Genomic DNA, 21,026 nt, shown 5'->3' with positions numbered 1-21,026 from the left:
GAAAACGGAAACCGAAAGTTCAGTTCTTTGCAATGAGTCACCCGGGAGGGAGAAGGCAGCAGCGGCAGCGGCTGGAGAGCAGCCAAGAGCCCGGCAGCTGAGTGGGGAACACAGGCAGCTTCCCAAGCCCTTGCGAAGCGAAACTTGGCTGAGAGTCGATTTGACCTCGAGAAAATAATCAGCAGAAAGGTGGCCAGAACAGCTCTGCTGAGAGCACAGGCTGAGGGAGCTGGGGCTGTGCAGCCTGCAGAGGAGCTGCGCCAGGGGAGGTTTAGACTCGAGGTGAGGAGAAAGTTCTTCACCCAGTGAGTGGTTGGAATGGGCTGCCCAGGGAGATGGTGGAGTCACCGTCCTTGGAGGTGTTCAAGAGGAGATTGGACGTTGCACTTGGTGGTCTGGGCATGAGGTCTGTGGAGACAGGTTGGACTCGATGGTCCTCGAGGTCTCTTCCAACCTTAGTTATACTGTGATACTGTGAGAAGGCTCCAGGGGCATCTTAAAGCTGCCTGCCTGGACCTGAAGGGATCCTGCAGGAAGGCTGCAGAGAGACTTCTCCTGAGGGGGTCTGGAGCCAGGCCAAGGGGGAATGGTTTGAAGCTGAGGCAGAGCAGAGTTAGACTGGAGCTGAGGAAGAGGTAGGAGGGTGGTGAGACTGGTAGAGGCTGCCCAGGGAGGCTGTGGCTGCCTCCTCCCTGGAGGTGTTGCAGGCCAGGCTGGATGAGACCTTGAGCAGCTGAGTCTAGCTGAGAGTTGTCCTTGTGGGGAGGTTGGGAGCAGATGAGGTCTGAGGTCCCTCCCAAGCTGGGATTCTGTGATAAGCTTCAGTGTACATAAATGTGAGGCAATGCATGCAGGAAAGAAGAACTGGAATCTTGTATGGTGCTGATGGCAGCAGTGGCAGTGACATCTCCAACCTTCTGTGATGCTGAGCTCAGCACTCAGTGGCATGACCAACGTGCTCTTGGATTCACACTCTGAAACCAGTGGCCCAGGGGGAGGCAGCAGCCCAAAATGTAAACAGAAAGCTTCTTGACACCCAGAAAGGTGTTGAGAAGGCGACAGCTGGCATTATTTTGCTACCCTGCTCTTTACCTGGACATGTGGAGCTATCCTTTGACTGCATTTCCTGGTGTGGTGGTTTCAGGCCACACCTGGCAGCTTCGGATGGAAGAGTTTATCTCTTTCCACAGTGGTCTTTTCCTAGAAAGAAAGGTTTGGTCTACTTTATCTCCACGTGCAAGGCTCCCTGTGCTTCTGCCACGTCAACCAAGATAAAGTTCAGCTATGCTGAGTGGCCAAAGGCCTCAGCTAAGCAAAGTCATCTCAAGCAAGTCAACTGGCCAGCATCAGGAGCAGTGTGGCCAGCAGGAGCAGGGAAGTCATTGTGCCCTGTGCACAGCACTGCTGAGCCCACACCTTGAGTCCTGTGTCCAGTTCTGGGCTCCTCAGCTTAGGAAAGATGTTGAGATGCTGGAAGGTGTCCAGAGAAGGGCAACAAAGCTGGGGAGGGGTCTGGAGCACAGCCCTGTGAGGAGAGGCTGAGGGAGCTGGGGTTGCTTAGCCTGGAGAAGAAGCAGCTCAGGGGAGACCTTCTTGCTGTCTACAACTACCTGAAGGGAGGTTGGAGCCAGCTGGGGGTTGGTCTCTTCTGCCAGGCCCCCAGCACCAGAACAAGAGGACACAGTCTCAAGCTGTGCCAGGGGGAAGTTTAGGCTTGATCTTATAAAGAAGTTCTTCCCAGACAGAGAGATTTGCCATGGGAATGTGCTGCCCAGGCAGGTGGTAGAGTCACCATCCCTGGAGGTGTTTAGGAAGAGCCTGGATGAGGCATTTAGTGCCATGGTTTAGTTGGTTAGTTAGGGTTGGGTGAGCAGTTGGACTTGATGATCTTGGAGGTCTCTTCCAACCTGGTTGATTCTGTGATTCTGAAGCAAGTTAACCCCTGTCAAGGAAGGCAAAAACCCCAACCCTAATGGGGGCAATCCCATCATGAATTCAGATATTCTGCAAGTTAACTATTTTCATCCATAACAGTGATGAGAAATTAAAGACCCCACAAGGATTTTCTTTTCATAGACTCACAGAAATGGTAGGGGGAGGAAGGTGCCTCTGGAGGTCTTCCAGTCCAACCTCCCTGCCTGAGAAGGATCACCCAGAGTAAGCCACACAGGTGTGTTTGGGAAGCCCTACAGAGAGGGAGGCTCCACAACTTCCCTGGGCAGTCTGGTCCAGTGCTTGGCCACTCTCAAAGTGCAGATGTGGCACTTCAAGGCATGGTTAATGGCCATGGAGGTGCTGGGGAGAAGGTTGGACTTGATGAATGTAGAGATCTTTTCCAACCTTAATGATCCTGTGATTGTAAGTGAAGACTTGTGACTTGAGCTGATGTTTGTTGCTGTGTTCCAGTTTGTACCCATTGCCCCTTGTCCTGTCACAGATCACCACTGAGAGGAGTCTGGCTCCATCCTCCTGTCTCTCACCTTTTCCATGTTGATCAGCATTTTCATCACTCAGAAGTCATCAGGCTCCCTCACCTGGAGTGCTCTGTCTGGCAAACCCATTTAAACTTCCAAGAGCTCCTGGCTGTCTCCAAGAAGGCTGCAGCACAGCTACACAAGCTCAGCTTCCCCTGTGCTTCATCAATCACACTGAGGTTTGACAAGGAGAACTGAAGCCACTCAGCCCATACAGATCAAAATCAGTCCTCAGGTGCAAGAGATGCTCACAGCCAGAGATGCTCACAGCCAGAGATGCTCACACCTAGAGATGCTCAAACCCAGAGATGCTCACCCCTAGAGATGCTCACACCCCGAGATGCTCACACCCAGAGATGCTCACACCCAGAGATGCTCACATGTAGAGAGAGAATAGAATAGAATAGAATAGAATAGAATAGAATAGAATAGAATAGAATAGAATAGAATAGAATAGAATAGACCAGGTTGGAAAAGAACTTTGAGATCAAGTCCAACCTATCACCCAACACCATCTGATCAACTCAACCATGGCACCAAGGGCCTCATCCAGGCTCTTCTTAAACACTTCCAGTGATGGGGACTCCACCACCTCCCTGGGCAGCACATCCTAATGGCCAGTCTCTCTTGCTGGGAAGAATTTTTTCCTCACCTCCAGCCTAAACCTCCCCTGGCACAGATTGAGACTGTGTCCTCTTGTTCTGGTGCTGGGTGCCTGGCAGAAGAGACCAACCCCCACCTGGCTCCAACCTCATTGCAGGGAGTTGGAGAGAGCAAGAAGGTCTCCCCTGAGCCTCCTCTTCTCCAGGCTAAGCAACCCCAGCTCCCTCAGCCTCTCCTCACAGGGCTGTGCTCCAGACCCCTCCCCAGCTTTGTTGCCCTTCTCTGGACACCTTCCAGCAGCTCAACATCTTTCCTAACCAGAGGGGCCCAGAACTGGACACAGGACTCAAGGTGTGGCCTAACCAGTGCTGAGATGCTCACACCTGGACATGCTCACACCTAGAGATGCTCACACCCAGAGATGCTCACACCCAGAGAGGCTCATACCTAAAGATGTCACAGCCAGAGAAGTTAATACCTAGAGCTGCTCACACGTAGAGGGGCTTACACCAGTGACTCTCAACCCTGGGCAGCCAGTGGGTTCGGTGAGGACCCTGCAGTGCCAGGGATAGGGCCAGGGTGTGGAGCAGGAGAAATTAAAAAGCGAATCAGAGCCCGTGGCTCGGAGCCAAGTTTCTCTTCTGCGAGAATGGAAAACGAAACTCAGCTCTCCCCCTCGCCCCAGCGCGGCCGGAGCAGGACGGGATGGGGCTGCCGCGCTCTTAAAAGCGGAGCCTGCGAGCCGAGCCGAGCCGAGCCGAGTCCAACCAGGCTAAGTCAAGCCGAGCTGAGCTGAGCTGAGCTGAGCTGAGCCGAGCCGTGCCGTGCTGAGGAGAGCCGAGTCGATTCTAGCAGAACTGAGCCCAGCCGGGTTGAGCCGAGCCGAGCCGAGGCGATTCTAGCAGGACTGAGCCCAGCCGATCCGAGCGGAGCGGAGCGATGCCGCTGCGGGTGGCAGGGCGCCGTGCGCTGGCGCTGGTGCGGGCGGTGCTGGCGGTGCTGTGCGAGCGGCTGGATGCGCTGAGCTGGAGCCTGCAGCCCCTCTTCCTGCCCCTGCTCGGCTGGAGCCGGAGCCCGACCCTCGGCACCGCCGCCCCCACGGCGGGCAGCCGGCGGGAGGAGTGGGAAGCCGAGACCCCGACGCCCACCAGCGTTAATTATCACTTCACCCGGCAGTGCAACTACAAGTGCGGCTTCTGCTTCCACACGGCCAAGACCTCCTTCGTGCTGCCCCTGGAGGAGGCCAAGCGGGGGCTGAAGATGCTCAAGGAGGCAGGTGAGTGGGGGAGGAGGCCCCCGGTGGCCGGGGCCCCGTGGTGCCATGGCCTCACAGATTCATTCGGGCTGGAAAAGACCTTTAAGGTCATCCACTTCAACCATTCTCTAACCCTACCAAGGCTGGGGCTAAGCCATGGCCCTCAGCACCACATCTCTGCAGCTTTCAATCACCTCCAGGGATGGGGATGCAACTACCTCCCTGAGCAGCCTGTGCCAGGCTTGGAGAACCCTTCCAGTCAAGGAGTTTCTTCTCAGATCCAACCTATACCTCTCCTGGTGCAACCTGAGGCCATCTCCTCTGGTCCCTGTAGCCATCCCAAGGGGTGTCCCTTGCATAGCACTGACAGCATGTGGAAGGAGCAGGCAGCAGGCAGGCAGAGAGGTTCATTACATCTTTCTTTGTCCCTTTTCTAGGCATGGAGAAAATCAATTTCTCAGGAGGAGAACCTTTTCTTCAGGACAGAGGAGAATTCGTGGGCAAACTGGTCCAGTTCTGCAAGCAGGAGTTGAAGCTACCAAGCGTCAGCATTGTTAGCAATGGCAGCTTGATCAGAGAGCAGTGGTTCAAGAAGTATGGTAAGGAGAGAGCAGAGAGCACAGCAGCACTGGTGGGGCTGGGGCAGCCTCCCTGGGGCAGCCTCACCCAGAGGTGAGGTTTGGTCCATGTAGGAGATGATTCATTTGCACTAAACCAGGAGTGGTGAGGAGAAAGCAGAGGGCACAGCAGCACTGGTGGGGCTGGGGCAGCCTCCCTAGGGCAGCCTCACCCAGAGGTGAGGTTTGGTGCAAGCACAAGGTTCATTTGCACTAAACCAGGTGTGGTGAGGAGCAAGCAGAGAGCACAGCAGCACTGGTGGGGCTGGGGCAGCCTCCCTAGGGCAGCCTCACCCAGAGGTGAGGTTTGGTGCAAGCACAAGGTTCATTTGCACTAAACCAGGTGTGGTGAGGAGCAAGCAGAGAGCACAGCAGCACTGGTGGGGCTGAGGCAGCCTCCCTGGGGCAGCCTCACCCAGAGATGAGGTTTGGTGCATGTAGGAGAAGGTTCATTTGCACTAAACCAGGAGTGGTGAGGAGAAAGCAGAGAGCACAGCAGCACTGGTGGGGCTGGGGCAGCCTCCCTGGGTTAAGGAGCAAGTGGGAGATGGTTTGGTAGTGGTTCATTGACACTAACCACAAACCAAGTTGGATGGATGAGGCCTTGAGCAGCCTGGGCTGGTGGGAGGTGTCCCTGCCCATAGCCGTGGGGCTGGAACTGGATGACCTTTAAGGTCCCTTCCAACCCAACCCATTCTGTGAATCTATGAATCAATAAGGTGAGGAGAAAGCAGTAGGCACAGCATCACTGGAGGGGTTTGGGAGCTTCCTTGGGGCAGCCTCATCCAAGGATGGGTTGTGGTGCAAAGTGGGAGGTGTTTTGGTAGTTCTGCACTGACACTAAATGCAAACCAAATGGAAATCCCAAGGGCATGTGGTGAACCTTGTGTGGTGAGCACAGGCAGTGTGGCCTCTCTGGCATGAGAGGGTAATGAAGTGACAGCTCAGACCACCTCTGTAAGGCTGGAGCCACACAGACTGTGTGCTGTGATGCTACTGCAGCTGCTGTGGCTTTTGTGGTTGCTGTGATGAAGCCCCACAACTGCATTTCCACAGCGCTTGGTGACAAACCCTGAGGAAGTGAAAGTGGGCAGAGTCCTGACAGCTTTCAGTGTCTTTATTGATGATCTGGACAAGGGGATTGAGTCCATCATCAGTGAATTTGCAGATGACACCAAGCTGGAGGCAGGAGTTGAGCTGTGGGAGGGTAGGAGAGCTCTGCAGAGGGACCTTGCCAGGCTGGGCAGATGGGCAGAGGCCAAAGGCAGGAGATTGAACACATCCAAGTGCCAGGTTCTGCACATTGGCCACAACAATCCCAGGCAGTGCTACAGGCTGGGGTCAGAGTGGCTGAGAGCAGCCAGGCAGAGAGGGACCTGGGGGTAGAGGTTGAGATGAGCCAGCAGTGTGCCCAGGTGGCCAAGAAGGCCAAGGGCATCCTGGCCTGCATCAGGAATAGTGTGGCCAGCAGGAGCAGGGAAGTGATTCTCCCTGTGCTCAGCACTGGTTAGGCCACACCTCGAGTCCTGTGTCCAGTTCTGGGCCCCTCAGTTTAGGAAAGATGTTGAGATGCTGGAAGGTGTCCAGAGAAGGGCAACAGAGCTGGGGAGGGGTCTGGAGCACAGCCCTGTGAGGAGAGGCTGAGGGAGCTGGGGTTGCTTAGCCTGCAGAAGAGGAGGCTCAGGGGAGGCCTTCTTGCTGTCTACAACTACCTGAAGGGAGGTTGTAGCCAGGTGGGGGTTGGTCTCTCCTCCAAGTCAACCAGCAGCAGAACAAGAGGACACAGTCTCAAGCTGTGCCAGGGGAGGTTTAGGCTGGAGGTGAGGAAGAAATTCTTCCCAGCAAGAGAGATTGGCCATTGGGATGTGCTGCCCAGGGAGGTGGTGGAGTCACCATAGAATCATAGAATCACAGAATTGTCAGGGCTGGAAGGGACCTCAAGGCTCAGCCAGTCCCTTGCCATGGCCAGGGACACCTCACACTGCAGCAGGTTGCTCACAGCCACATCCAGCCTGGCTGCAAACACCTCCAGGCAGGAGGCTTCCACCACCCCCCTGGGCAACCTGTGCCAGGCTCTCACCACCCTCATGGGGAACAACTTCTTCCTCACAGCCAATCTCAATCTCCCCACTTCTAGTTTTCCTCCCTTCCCCCCAGTCCTATCACCCCCTGACACTCCAGACAGGATCACTGGCGGTGTTTAAGAAGAGCCTGGGTGAGGCACTGGGTGCCCTGGTTTCCTTGCTTGGGTGGCGCTGGGTGGCAGGTTTGGGCTGGATGATCTCTGAGGTCTTTCCCGTCCTGGTGATTCTGCAGCTCTTCCCTGTGAGGGGCTAGGTGCTGAGTGGTGTTTGCACCCCTGCTTGCAGGTGAATATTTAGACATCCTGGCCATCTCCTGTGACAGCTTTGTGGAGGAGGTCAATGCCTTGATCGGCCGTGGGCAGGGCACGAGGAGCCACGTGGGGAACCTGCAGCGGCTGCGGCGCTGGTGCCGCGACTACGCCGTGGCCTTCAAGCTCAACTCAGTCATCAACAGATTCAACGTGGAGGAGGACATGAACCAGCAGATCCAGGCCCTCAACCCTGTGCGCTGGAAGGTGAGCAGCTGATGGCTGCCTCGGGTCTCCCCTGTGGATCACAGCCCTGTTTGGGTGGGAAAAGGCCTCCAAGATCGCCCAGCCCAGCCCTCGACCCAACACCACCGTGGCCACCAAACCATGGCCCTAAGAGCCGTGGCCACAGGGTTCTGGAACACCTCCTGGGCAGCCTGTGCCAGAGGCTCAGCTCCCTGGGACTGAAGAACTTCTTCCTCAGCTCCACTCTGACCCTGCTCTGCCTCAGCTCCAAACCATTCCCCCTTGGCCTGGCTCCAGACCCCCTCAGGAGAAGTCTCTCTGCAGCCTTCCTGCAGGCTCCCTTCAGGTCCTGGCAGCAGCTCTGAGGTGCCCCTGGAGCCTTCTCCTCTGCAGGCTGCACAGCCCCAGCTCCCTCAGCCTGTGCTCCCAGCAGAGCTGCTCCAGCCCTTGGAGCATCTTTGTGGCCTCCTCTGGGCTCACTCCAGCAGCTCTGTGTCCTTCTCCTGCTGGGGACAGCAGAGCTGGAGGCAGGATTGAAGGAGGGGTCTCAGCAGAGCAGAGCCAAGGGGCTGAATCCCCTCTCTTGCCCTTCCTTAGTTCATTTCTTGACCATCAGTAATTTCCACTCAACACAAATCACAGAATGGTTTGGGTTGGAAGGGACCTCCAAAGCTCAGCCAGTCCAGGCACCTGCACTCAGCAGGGACATCCTCCACTAGATCAGGTTGCTCAGAGCCCTGTCCAGCCTGACCTTGAGGGATGGAGCCTCAACCACCTCCCTGGGCAACCTGTTATGGTAACTGGCCTCCTCTGGACTCTCTCCAGCAGCTCTGTGTCCTTCTCCTGCTGGGGACAGCAGAGCTGGAGGCAGGATTGGAGGTGAGATCTGAGCAGAGCAGAGCCAAAGGGCAGAATCCCTTCTCTTGTCCTGCTGCCCACACTCCTCTGGCTGTGTGCTGGGCTGCAGGAGGGCACTGCTGGCTCCTGGGGAGCACCCAACACCCCCAAGTGTCTGTCTTCATGTCACAGTTTGTGTCAGTGTGGCTCCAGTGACAGGAGAATTAAGGCCATTCCTGCTGAAGGCTTTTGCCATGGGGCCAGCTCCCTACTCTCCAGCCAAGTGCAAACAGCAAATCTTAAGGAGGTGCTCTCTGCCCTCAGGTGTTCCAGTGCTTGCTCATCGAAGGGGAGAACTGTGGTGAGGATGCCCTGAGAGAAGCAGAGAAATTTGTCATCAGTGATGAGGAATTTGAACAGTTCCTGGCTCGCCACAAGGACATCTCCTGCTTGGTACCTGAGTCTAATCAGAAGGTAAGGATGAACCTGGCCTGTTGGACCTTCCTGGAGCTGGGCAGGAGCGAGAGGCTTTCCTGGCAATGAACACTTCTCCTGTGAGCATTGTCTGAGGGAGGGCACAGCTTTGGCAGCCACTGCTTTGTTATGGTGGAAACCAAGGCTTCCTGCTTTCCTTCAAGCCTTTTACTGAGCACAAAGTTAAGAGCAGAGAAGAGCAAGAACCTTCTGACAGCGTTGTGTGGGCTCCAGGACACTGAATCATAGGATGATGGAATTGGTTTGGTTGGAAGAGGCCTTCAAGAGACCTTCAAGGTGCAGGGAAGTGATTGTGCCCCTCCCTGCACCTTGAATGCTGGGCTCAGTTTTGGGCTCCTCACTGCAAGAAGGACATTGAGGAGCTGGAGCAGGGCCAGAGAAGGGCAACAGAGCTGGGGAAGGGTCTGGAGAAGAGGGCTGGGGAGGAGCAGCTGAGGGAGCTGGGGGTGTTGAGTGTGGAGAAGGGGAGGCTGAGGGAGACCTCATTGCTCTCTGCAGCTCCCTGGAAAGGAGGTTGGAGCCAGGAGGGGGTTGGTCTCTTCTCCCCAGCATCAGGTAACAGGAGGAGAGGAAATGGCCTGGAATGGTGCCAGGGGAAGTTTAAGTTGAATTTTAGGGGAAATTCCATGACTGCAGGAGTGGTCAGGGACTGGCACAGGCTGCCCAGGGAGGTGGTGGAGTCACCTTGCCTGGAAGTGTTCAAGGAATGTGTGGCCATGGCACTTTGGGACATGGTTTAGTGGCCATGGTGGGGTTGGGTTGCTGGTTGGACCTCTTGGAGGCCTTTTCCAAGTGAAAGATTTCCCAGATGCTGTGGCTCCAGCTGTTGGGCTCTTGCTTGGGGCAGAACTGAAAGCTTTTCGAGCTGGGAGGCTACCTTTGAGCTGGGAGGACACCTTGGTGAGCTGGGGTGATAACCAAGCAGCCCTCATCATGTCATTTGGTAGGAAAATGACATCACCATCCCAGTATGCAAAAGGTTCTGCTGGTCTGGGAGTTAAGCAAAAGCTTTGATATTATTTAAAACACCTTTATCCAGCTGGGCTTTCACATTTCACTTAGACACTGCCTGAAAGCTTTAAAGATCAGGCTTTGAGTCCATAGTTGCTTGTTTAGAATCCCAGAATGGCTCAGGTTGGAAGAGGCCTCAGAGCTCCTCTGCTCCAAGCTCCCCACCATGGACAGGGACACCTCTCAGCCAGACTCAGCTGCTCAAGGCCTCATCCAGCCTGACCCTGAACATCCCCAGGCAGGAGGCAGCCACAGCCTCCCTGGGCAGCCTGTGCCAGAGGCTCAGCACCTTCCTACCAAAGAACTTTGTCTTCATCTTCAGTCTAACCCTGCTCTGCCTCAGCTTCAAACCACTCCCCCTTGGCCCAGCTCCAGACCCCCTTAGCAAAAGTCTCTCTGCAGCCTTCCTGCAGAATCCCTTCAGGTCCTGGCAGGCAGCTCTGAGGTTCCCCCTGGAGCCTTCTCTTCTCCAGGCTGCACAGCCCCAGCTCCCTCAGCCTGTGCTCACAGCTTGGAGCATCTTTGTGTCCTCCTCTGGCCTCTCTCCACCAGCTCTGTGTCCTTCTGCTGCTGGGGACACCAGAACAGGAGGCAGGATTGAAGATGGGGGTCTCCACAGAGCAGAGCCAAGGGGCAGAATCCCCTCCCTTACCCTGCTGCCCACACTCCTCTGGCTGCATTCCAGTCCTTGCTTCTTCACTGGGATGGAATTGTGGTGGCTGTGTTAACTGAGCTCTCCCTCTGGGTCTGTTTCAGATGAAGGACTCCTACCTGATTCTGGATGAATATGTAAGTCTCTGTTTGGCACTTGGCAGTTCTGTGCACGCACAGAGCAGGGAGCAGTGGCTTTGCTCCTGCTGAGATGTGTCTCTGTGTCAGTCTGTGAGCTTCTGAGCCTCCTGAGCCCTCCAGTGAAGCTTCATGCACTTGGGCTTTGGGGGAAGTGTTTAAAAGGGGCATGGATGTGGTGCTGAGGGATGTGGGGCAGTGGCAGTGGCTAAGCAGCAGTGGTGGAACTGAGAGCTGCAGGTGAGGGGTTGGGCTTGGAGATCTCAAAGGTCTTTTCCAGCCTCACCAGTTCTGGGGTGCTATGGGGTTTAAGGGATTGCAGCGCAAGTTGCTTCCTTGCCTAGAAGAAGGAAGCTTTTACCAAGTGACCTGGAGATATCCAAGGTCAGGCCTGCAGGGACAGGATGCAGGGGCAAGGGTTTGAAATGAGAGCAGAGCAGATTGAGATTGGATGTGAGGAACAAGTTCTGCACCAGGAGGCTGCTGGAACACTGCAGCAGGTTGCTCAGGGAGGTGGTTGAGGCTCTGTGCCTGGAGATCTTCAAGGTGAGGCTGGGCAAGGCTGTGAGCAACCTGATCCAGTGGAGGATGTCCCTGCTGCCTGCAGGGGGCTTGGACTGGAGGGGCTTGGACTGGAGGAGCTTTGGAGGTGCCTTCCAACCCAAAGCATTCTGTGGTTCTCTGCCTTCCCAACATCTTCTCTGTTGTGTTCCAGATGCGTTTCCTAAACTGCCAAAAGGGACGGAAAGAGCCTTCCAGGTCCATCCTGGACGTTGGTGTGGAAGCAGCTATCAAACACAGTGGATTTGATGAGAAGATGTTCCTCAAGAGAGGAGGAAAGTATGTGTGGAGCAAAGCAGACATGAAACTGGACTGGTAACTGCATGCAGGGAGAGCAAACAAGCACAGTGTGCAAAGACAGTGGGTTTGTGTGTGTGTGTGTACCTGATAGAGCCTTCAGAGCATGGATCAAGGTAGAACATGAGCAAGGACCTTCAGAGCTTTCTCATCAACAGATCTTGGCAGAGAGGCTGGGGAGACACTGGCACAGGTTGCCCAGGTGGGTTGTGGATGTCCCCTCCCTGGAGGTGTTCAAGGCCAGGCTGGATGAGGCCTTGAGCAACCTGTGCTGGTGGGAGGTGTCCCTGCCTGTGGCATCATCCCTGGATGAGCTTTCAAGTCCCTTCCAACCCAAACTTTTCCACGGAGCTATGAAATCTGCTTTCTAGTCCACTGTATGAAGGACTTGAGGAAGGACAAAGAAGGAATGTAATGCCACATGGGAAATGGTGTCTGCCTGCCAGAGAAGAACCCAAAACCCAAAAACCTGGGGGTGCTGGTTGACAGCAGCTGAGCATGAGCCAGCAGTGTGCCCAGGTGGCCAAGAAGGCCAAGGGCATCCTGGCCTGCATCAGGAAGAGTGTGGCCAGCAGGAGCAGGGAAGTCATTGTGCCCTGTGCTCAGCACTGCTTAGGCCACACCTTGAGTCCTGTGTCCAGTTCTGGGCTCCTCAGCTTAGGAAAGATGTTGAGCTGCTGGAAGGTGTCCAGAGAAGGGCAAGAAAGCTGGGGAGGGGTCTGGAGCACAGCCCTGGGAAGAGAGGCTGAGGGAGCTGGGGTTGCTTAGCCTGGAGAAGAAGAGGCTCAGGGGAGACCTTCTTGCTCTTGCCAACTCCCTGCAGGGAGGCTGTAGCCAGGTGGGGGTTGGTCTCTTCCAGGCAGCCAGCAGCAGAACAAGAGGACACAGTCTCAAGCTGTGCCAGGGGAGGTTCAGGCTGGAGGTGAGGAAGAAATTCTTCCCAGCAAGAGAGATTGGCCATTGGGATGTGCTGCCCAGGGAGGTGATGGAGTCACCAACCCTGGAGGTGTTCAAGTGAGGCTTGGATGTGGTACTTGGAGCCATGGTTTAGTTGTCCCTGCTGAGCACAGGGGAGGTTGGACAAGATGACCTTGGAGGGTCCCTTCCTCCCCAGTGCAATCTGTGCAGCTGTTCCAGTGCCTGGGAAGCCTGCCTGGGAAGACTTCTTTTTTCCTGAGACAACATTTGTGTTTTAATCCTAACTTCCCTCACTTCCCCTCTCTCTGCAAGCATTGCTGTGCTGTGTTGGACAGGGTCTTCTCTCCCCCCACACACACTTCTGATGAAGGTGCCTGCTGAAATGGCTTAAAACTGTGTGTCCTGAGCAACCTGGAGGATAAGTCTTAAGCATTCAATGTACCCTGCAGAGGGATTTACACCTTCTGCAGAGGGATTTACACCTTCTGCCATTCTTCTGATAGCACCAAAGAGCTTTGCAGCAGAAAGGTTTCACACTCACCCCGTGGAGCGTCAGAGTTGAAGGGGAAAGCCCTTAAGTAGGAGCTGCTACTCCTGAGTAGGGGAAGATGCAGCTCTGAAAGCACTGTGAAAGTAGGTCCATGTCTAACCCCTTGCTTTCTGTTTGGACTCTCCTCATTGTAAATAAAACATTTCAGCCCTGATCCTTTGTGTCTTTGGATTTGGTGTTTTGCAGTCACAACACCTCCCAGAGACTTTCACTCTTTCTTTTCTTTTCTTTTCTTTTCTTTTCTTTTCTTTTCTTTTCTTTTCTTTTCTTTTCTTTTCTTTTCTTTTCTTTTCTTTTCTTTTCTTTTCTTTTCTTTTCTTTTCTTTTCTTTTCTTTTCTTTTTCCTTTTCTTTTCTTTTCTTTTCTTTTCTTTTCTTTTCTTTTCTTTTCTTTTCTTTTCTTTTCTTTTCTTTTCTTTTCTTTTCTTTTCTTTTCTTTTCTTTTCTTTTCTTTCCTTTCCTTTTCTTTCCTTTTCTTTTCTTTTCTTTCATTTTCTTTCCTTTTCCTTTTTCTTTTTCTTTTTCTTTTTTTTTTCTTTTTCTTTTTCTTTTTCTTTTTCTTTTCCCTTCCCTTCCCTTCCCTTCCCTTCCCTTCCCTTCCCTTCCCTTCCCTTCCCTTCCCTTCCCTTCCCTTCCCTTCCCTTCCCTTCCCTTCCCTTCCCTTCCCTTCCCTTCCCTTCCCTTCCCTTCCCTTCCCTTCCCTTCCCTTCCCTTCCCTTCCCTTCCCTTCCCTTCCCTTCCCTTCCCTTCCCTTCCCCTCCCTTTTACTTTTCCCTTTCTTTCCTTTTCCTGTTCTTTCAATTTCCATTTTTCTTCCCTTTCTTATTTAATTTTTATTTTCTCATTTATTTTCTGCCCTTTTACTTCCTCTTTTCTTCCCTCTCCCTCTCCTCTCCCTCCCCACATGCCAGTGGCTTTAGTGCCTCCATGTACCAGTACACCCAGCAGCTTGCTCCTGCTGCAGCAGGTGCCAGCTGTAGCACACAGCAGGCAGATGTGAGGTGCCCGAACTTCCATTCAGATCCATAAACCCTGTTTTGCTCTGTGTGTCCCTCTGGAAGTGCTGCAAGACTTCCTTTGTGCCTAGGGGGGAAGCTGCAGGGCAAACAAACTGGGGCTGAAAATTTGGTGTGTGGGGAATTCAGGCACTGCAGATGGATTTTATCAGAAGCTTTTCAGTTCTGCTAAGTATGTTAAGGAATTGACATCACAGTTTGTTTCATGGAATCATGGAATCACAGGGGGTTGGAAGGGACTTCTGGAGATCATCCAGTCCAGAGCAGGATCACCCGGGGCAGGTCACACAGGAACACATCCAGGTGGGGCTTGAAAGTCTCCAGAGCAGGAGACTCCACAACCTCTCTGGGCAGCCTGCTCCAGGCCTTCAGCATCCTCGCACCAAAGAAGTTTCTCCTCATGTTGAGGTGAAATCTCCTGGGTTCCAGTTTGTGTCCATCGCTCCTTTTCCTAACCCTGGGCACCTCCCAAAAGAGCCTGGCCCCTTCTTCTTGACACCCTCCTGCCATAGGCATTAACCAGATGCCCTCTGAGCCTTCTCTTCTCCAGACTACACAGCTCCAGGGCTCTCAGTCTTTCTTCACAGAGATGTTCAAATCCCTTAATTCTCCTGGCAGCTCTCTCTTGGACCCTCCCCAGCAGATCCTTGTCTCTCTCGAGACACTTTGAGAGACAATCCTTGAAATCAATGGCACAGGCTGCCTAGGGAGATGCTGGAGTCCCCATCCCTGGGGGTGTTCCAGAACCCTGTGGCCATGGCACTTGGGGCCAGGGCTTGATGGCCATGGTGGGGTTGGGTTGATGGTTGGACTGGATGATCTCAGAGGGCTTTTCTAACCCAAAACTATACAGATTCCATGATTCTATCTCCCCAGCTTGATGTCTTCCCCTTTTATGTCTCCACACAGAGCCCTTGCTCCACACACAAACCAACAACAAGAAAGCAGCTGGGTTTTGGTTTGGTTTTTTTTCTGCTGTAAAACAACCATTCCTGTCCTGGTCTCCTGACGTTTCCCTTCTTCCTTCCCCTAATACAGGCCAGGGAACCTCTGCTTTCAAATCAACTCCTCTCAGAGGGCTGGAGCTGCTCTGCTCTGAGCACAGCCTGAGGGAGTTGGGGTTGTGCAGGCTGGAGAGGAGAAGGCTCCCAGGAGACCTCATTGTGGCCTTCCAGGATCTGAAAGGGGCTCCAAAAAAGCCGGTGAAGGACTTTTGAGGGTGTCTGTGCTAGGACTGGGGGGGATGGAGCAAAACTAGAAATGGGGAGCTTGAGTTTGGATGTGAGGAAGAAGTTGTTCCCCATGAGGGTGCTGAGAGCCTGGCACAGGTTGCCCAGGGAGGTGGTGGCAGCCTCCTGCCTGGAGGTGTTTGCAGCCAGGCTGGATGTGGCTGTGAGCAACCTGCTGCAGTGTGAGGTGTCCCTGGCCATGGCAGGGGGTTGGAGCTGGCTGAGCCTTGAGGTCCCTTCCAGCTCTGACAGCTCTGTGATTACTTCTCTCCTGCCGGGTAGGGTTGGGGAGCACGGACACAGCCGCACCAGCCTGCGATGCGGTGCTTTAAATCAAATCACAGAGTCCTACTTCGAATCGGAATAATTAAGATTAAAAACAGGAAAGAGGGGGAAACGGCTGCCGGTGCTGCGCTGGGAGCCCGCGGCCGGTGCCAGGCGGGAACCCCCGGGATCCCCGCTTCCCGCCGGCCCCGCCGCTCCCTCCCTGCGCCGCCAGGCGGCGCCGCTCCGCCCGGCGCGGCGCAGCGGCCGCTTCAAAGCGCCGGGGCGGGCGGCGGCAGCGCGGCGGTTAATGGCGGCTGCCTGACTGCGGGGCGCGCCCGCCCTCACCCCACCTTCCTCCTCCTCCGCTGCCCCCCCGCCCCGCGCCGCAGAAAAGCCCGGGAGCGGCTCCCGCTGTCCGCACTCCGTCGCTGCGGCAGGGTAGAGGACCATGGTGGAGGCGAGGGCTCTGCCCTGCGGCGGCTGGGCGGGGTAGCGCGGGCCGCCCTGTGCCGGCGACCGGCGGAGGCTGAGGGTAAGGCGTGCGGCGAGCCGGGCGCGGCGGGGCAAGGCAGCCGGCGGCGGGGGCAGCCGGCGGCGGGGCAGCCCCTGCGGCGGGAGCGATCCACAGATCGATAGACGGATGGATGGGGGCGGAGGTGCGGCGGCGAAAGGCGGCGCCCAGCCGCCTCCATCCCCGGGGGGGTGTTCAGCCGCTCTTCCCGCGGGGGGCTGAGCCCTGCGGCTCCCCCGCGCCCGGCGGCTGCTGCCCGCCGCCGGCTCCAGGCCTCCCCCGCCGGCTGCTGGCGGCGGCCGGGGCTGGGGGCTGCGCCCCGGGGCAGGGCTGGCTCCGGTTCTCCCCCCCGCAGCCGGGTGCCCTCGGGGCCGCTCGGGGATGGGCGAGGCGGAGGAGCGAGGTGGTACCCGGGCAGGGAGGGCGCAGGCTGCCCCGGAGGAGAGGGTGCTGCGGGCAGGGCACGGCACGGCACGGCATGGCACGGCACGGCAAGGGAGCCCTAGCACCCCCCGCGTTCGCTGGGCTGTGGTTTCCACAGATGAGCTAAAAAGCCGCTGCCTGGAGCGCAGCTGAGTGCCGTGGAGGCCAGCAAGCCCTCTTGCAGGGTGTGAAAGCAATGGATTGAAAGAGGGCTGTGTGGATTCTGGGGCTCTGTGATGGTGTTCTGGGGTACAGAATTAACCAGGCTGGAAGAGACCTCAGAGATCATCCAGGCCAACCTTGCCTCCAGCACCATCTGAGCAACTCAACCATGGCACCAAGTGCCTCATCCAGGCTCTTCCTAAACACCTGCAGGGATGGGGACTCCACCACCTCCCTGGGCAGCATATCCCACTGGCCAGTCTCTCTGTCTGGGAAGAATTTCTTCCTAATGTCCAGCCTAAACCTCCCCTGGCACAGCTTGAGATGCAAGTGAGCTGTGTGCTCTGGGGAGAATCACAGCATCACGGACTCACAGAATTGTCAGGGTTGGAAGGGACCTCAAGGACCATCCAGTTCCAACCCCCTGCCATGGGCTAGGACACCTCACACTACAGCAGGTTGCTCACAGCCACATCCAGCCTGGCTGCAAACACCTCCAGGGATGGGGCAGAAATGGTTTGGTTTGGGCTGCAGGGTGGAAAACACAGAACTGGGCTTGGTGGGGGTTGTGCTTTCAGCTTTTTCTCTTTTATTGTTGTCTTCCTTCACTGCTCTGAAGAGATGCTGCTGTTGGCTTTGGTGAGGGGTTTCAACAATCATGGAATCAATAAAGTTGGAAAAGACCTCAGAGATCATCCAGTCCAACCTATTGCCTAACACCTAACACCTCCTGACAACTAAACCATGGCTCCAAGTGCCACATCCAAGCCTTTCTTGAACACCTCCAGGGATGGGGACTCCACCACCTCCCTGGGCAACACATCCCAATGGCCAATCTCTCTGGGAAGAACTTTTTCCTAACATCCAGCCTAAACCTCCCCTGGCACAGCCTGAGACTGTGTCCTCTTGTTCTGGTGTTGGCTGCCTGGGAGAAAAGACCACCCCCCACCTGGCTCCAACCTCCCTGCAGGGAGTTGGAGAGAGCAAGAAGGTCTCCCCTGAGCCTCCTCTTCTGCAGGCTAAGCAACCCCAGCTCCCTCAGCCTCTCCTCACAGGGCTGTGCTCCAGACCCCTGCCCAGCTCTGTTGCCCCTCTCTGGACACCTTCCAGCAGCTCAATGCCCTTCTTAAATCAAGGGCCCCAGAACTGCAGACAGGACTCAAGGCACCATATGCATGGTGTGAGCTTGGCCTGGATCCACAGTGTCCTTTTAAGTCAAGGATATCTTGTGCCTGAAGAGTCAGGCCCTGCATTGCTGTGCTTTTATTGCCCCTGGAGAGCTGGGACAAGGGCGTGCCAGTGGGGCAGGCTGCTGAGGGAAGCACAGAATGGGTAGGGAAAGACCTTTGGGAGAGAGACAAACTGGGGTTTGAGTCCTCACTGTGTTCTTGGAAACATTGACATTTCTGCCCTGGAGCCCTCCTCTTCTCTCTTGTAGCCCAAGCTTGACTGCTGGTTTGGAAGGGGATCTGTTTGTCTGGGTCCTTCCCAGTCTAGCCAAACATCTGTTTACCCTGCAAGTGGATTGCTTCATGTCACATTTGCTTATCAGTGCTGCCCCAGGAGTGGCTGCAGCTGAGGTTGGTCTGCTCTTGGGCACAGTGCTGCCACAGAGATCGTATCAAGCCTTTCAGACTCCTGCTTGCTGGCCCTTCTGGAAGGGTTTGGAGCCAGGCTGGATGAGGCTTGGGGCAGCCTGGGCTCGTGGGAGGTGTCTGTGCCCATGGCAGGCTGGTTGGAGCTAGGTGAGCTTGCAGGTGCCCTCCAAACCAAGCTGGTCTGTGAGGCTCTTGTAGGCAGGAAGTTGGAGCCAAGGGGTGGGGGTGGGGAGAGAAGGGGGGGTGAGGGGTGGGTTGTGCTGGGGGACAGGTCTGTGCCCTTCAAGAAACTGCTCTGCCTGAACTGAGGTGGGGGCTGGAGTGTGGGAGAAGTGCAGTGGTTGTCTGCTGGTAATGTTGGGGTGACCTGACCTGACTTCTGGCTCTGCTGCCATTCCACCAGAGCTGGGCAGAGGGCAAGCTCAGGAGGCTCAGCCAGGGCAAGTGCAGAGTCCTGCACTTGGGGAGCAACAAAGCCCTGCAGCAGGACAGGTGAGGGCTGACCTGCTGGGGGGCAGCTCTGTGGAGAAGGACCTGGGAGTGCTGGTGGAGAGCAAGCTCCCCAGGAGGAAGGCAATGTGCCCTTGTGGCCAAGAAGGTCAGTGGTCTCCTGGGGTGTATGAAGAAGAGTGTGGCCAGCAGGGCAAGGGAGGTTCTCCTGGCCCCTTACTGTGTCATGGTGAGGCCACACCTGGAATATGGTGTCTGGTTCTGGGCTCCCCAGTTCAGGAGGGACAGGGAGCTGCTGGAGAGAGCCCAAGAGAGGCCCTTGAGGCTGCTGAGGGGATTGGAGCATCTGTTATGAGAGAAAACTGAGAGATCTGGGGCTGTCTAGTCATGAGGAGGGCAGCCTGAGGGGGATGTAATCAGTGATGATCAATAGCTAAAGGGTGGGGATCGAGAGGATGTGGCTGGGCTCTTCTCAGTGGTGCCCAGGGACAGGCCAAGGGGCACTGGGCACAAACTGCAGCCCAGGAGGTTTCACTTGAACTTGGGAGAATCTTCTTCCCTTTTGTGGGTGACAGAGCCCTGGAGCAGGCTGCCCAGAGAGGTTGTGGAGTCTCCTTGGCTGGAGACTCTCAAGCTCCAGCTGGATGTGCTCCTGGGTGACCTGCCCTGGGTGAGCCTGCCTTAGCAAGGGGCTTGGAGTGGCTGATTTGCAGGGGTCCCTTCCAGCCCCCACCATCCTGTGCTGCTGTGGAGTGCCCACCAGCAGGAGGGTCAAGCGAGAGCAGGGTGGTGCTGGTGGGTGGTGAGAGTCTTGGCTTCTGCCGAGGAGCCCTTGGAAACAGGCAGGGTTTGGCTGGGAGGGGGAGATTGTATTCCTCCACTCCTCCTTCCTGGGGCCACCATGGCTCAGCATCCTCTTGTGCAATCTTTTGTGTTGTTCACCAGGAGGAGAAGCCATCTGGGATGGCAATACAATGAGGGATGTTTGCAGCCTGATGGAAATACCCTGGGTGAGACAGCCTGGAGCTGAAACAAAGGCTCCATCCATTTCCCCTCCTGTCTCAGTTACCCTGGTGCCTCTTCTAGGAGCTGGTAGACCTCATCATGTGTTCAGCAGGAGCTGCTGGTAGACCCAATCATGTGCTTGTCAGCTGCAGGGCTCTTGCCCTTGAAGCCCAGCTCTGGGGGACACCTTCCCTGGCAGCCTGGATTTTGGCACATTTCACTGGGTTTGGCAGGGGAGGGGGAGAATCCAACCCCCAACCCTGTGCTTGCTGAACTGATCTGGGTCCTGACACTTCTCTCTCCCAGCCCCACTGCTTCCCCCCAAGGCTCTGTCAGAGCTTCTGTGTGGCTTTGATGCTCATTGAGCTGTTGGAGCTGCTGCAGCCTCTGAGAGCTTCCCTTTCAGCCAAGGACAAGGCTGCTGCCTCAGCCCTGAGCTTTGGCTGCAGCTGCCCATCCTGGGGTTATGAATGGCCTCAGTGTGTCTGCTCTGTTCACAGCAGCACTCTCCCAGGCTGCCAGAGGAGTGGGGGTTGCCCTCCCCACTGCTGATTCAGGCACAGACATCCACAGAGCTCCATAAAATACCAGCTCTGCCCGTCCTGCACACAGCCCCTGCCTGTCCCAGGCACCTGAGGAGGCAGCAGGGGACTTGCAGTCTCTCCTGCTCCTCACTGGGTGTCCTGGGGAGGAGCTTTGATAGCTGGGCAGCTCCCTTGGTGCGTGGCTGGAGGAGGCTGGCTTTGAACCCTGCTTCCTTTTGTGTTAGGAGTGGAGGAAGTCGTGGAGTGGTGTGATGGCTCAGGTTGGAAGGGACCTGGAGGTCATCTACCCCAACCTCCCAGCAGCCCAGGTTGCTCCAGGCCTCATCCAGCCTGGCCTTCAGCACCTCCAGGGAGAGAGCATCCACAGCCTCCCTGGGCAGCCTGTGCCAGAGTCTCCCTGCCCTCACTGCCAAGGTCTGTTGATGAGAAAGCTCTGAAGATCCTTGCTCATGTTCTACCTTGATCCATGCTCTGAAGGCATCTAAAGAGTTTCTTCCTCATCTCCACTCTCAATCTGCCCTCTGCCAGCTCCAAGCCATTGTCCCTCATCCTGCCCCTCCCAGCCCTTGTCACAAGTCCCTCTCCAGCTCTCCTGGAGCCCTTCAGGCACTGGCAGGCTGCTCTGAGGTCTGCCTGGAGCCTTCTCTTCTCCAGGCTGCCCAGCCCCAGCTCCCCCAGCCTGTGCCCATAACAGAGATGCCTCAGCCCTCTGACCACCTCCATGGCCTCCTCTGGACCCCTCTCTCTCAGTTCCATTCTCTTAGTGAGATTGCAGCCATCTGCTGAGCTCTTCCTTGCCCCCCTCACCTTGAGTGAAACTGCCAGGCACATGGAGT

At 55.9% G+C, this 21,026-nt stretch overlaps 2 protein-coding genes across 2 annotated transcripts in view; both read left to right on the top strand.

Moving 5' to 3' along the window:
- Positions 1-3,998: 3,998 nt before the first annotated feature.
- On the top strand, positions 3,999-11,644 carry RSAD2 (radical S-adenosyl methionine domain containing 2). Its single transcript, XM_009904023.2, has 6 exons — positions 3,999-4,353; positions 4,770-4,931; positions 7,319-7,548; positions 8,689-8,838; positions 10,627-10,659; positions 11,375-11,644. Exons 1-6 carry the CDS (start codon positions 4,017-4,019, stop codon positions 11,537-11,539), a joined length of 1,077 nt encoding a protein of 358 aa, XP_009902325.2. The 5' UTR covers positions 3,999-4,016; the 3' UTR covers positions 11,540-11,644.
- Positions 11,645-15,799: 4,155 nt separating this feature from the next.
- RNF144A (ring finger protein 144A) overlaps positions 15,800-21,026 on the top strand; it is a 43,626-nt gene continuing 38,399 nt past the window's right edge. The window contains exon 1 of the mRNA XM_054179696.1: positions 15,800-16,028. The gene's annotated coding sequence lies outside the window, so the exon portion shown is untranslated. The remainder of the gene's footprint in view (positions 16,029-21,026) is intronic.

Source organism: Dryobates pubescens, chromosome 3 (genome assembly GCF_014839835.1).
Source record: "Dryobates pubescens isolate bDryPub1 chromosome 3, bDryPub1.pri, whole genome shotgun sequence".
NCBI classification, from domain to species: domain Eukaryota; kingdom Metazoa; phylum Chordata; class Aves; order Piciformes; family Picidae; genus Dryobates; species Dryobates pubescens.
Note: the sequence above shows the minus strand (reverse complement) of the source record. Positions and strands in the feature narration are given on the sequence as shown.

Excerpts from the sequence above, each read along its gene's own strand:
- RSAD2 (XM_009904023.2), top strand. The coding sequence starts at position 4,017 with ATGCCGCTGCGGGTGGCAGGGCGCCGTGCGCTGGCGCTGGTGCGGGCG. Across the intron at positions 4,932-7,318 it reads GCAGTGGTTCAAGAAGTATG|GTGAATATTTAGACATCCTG; the intron begins GTAAGGAGAGAG and ends CCCTGCTTGCAG. Across the intron at positions 10,660-11,374 it reads ACCTGATTCTGGATGAATAT|ATGCGTTTCCTAAACTGCCA; the intron begins GTAAGTCTCTGT and ends GTTGTGTTCCAG.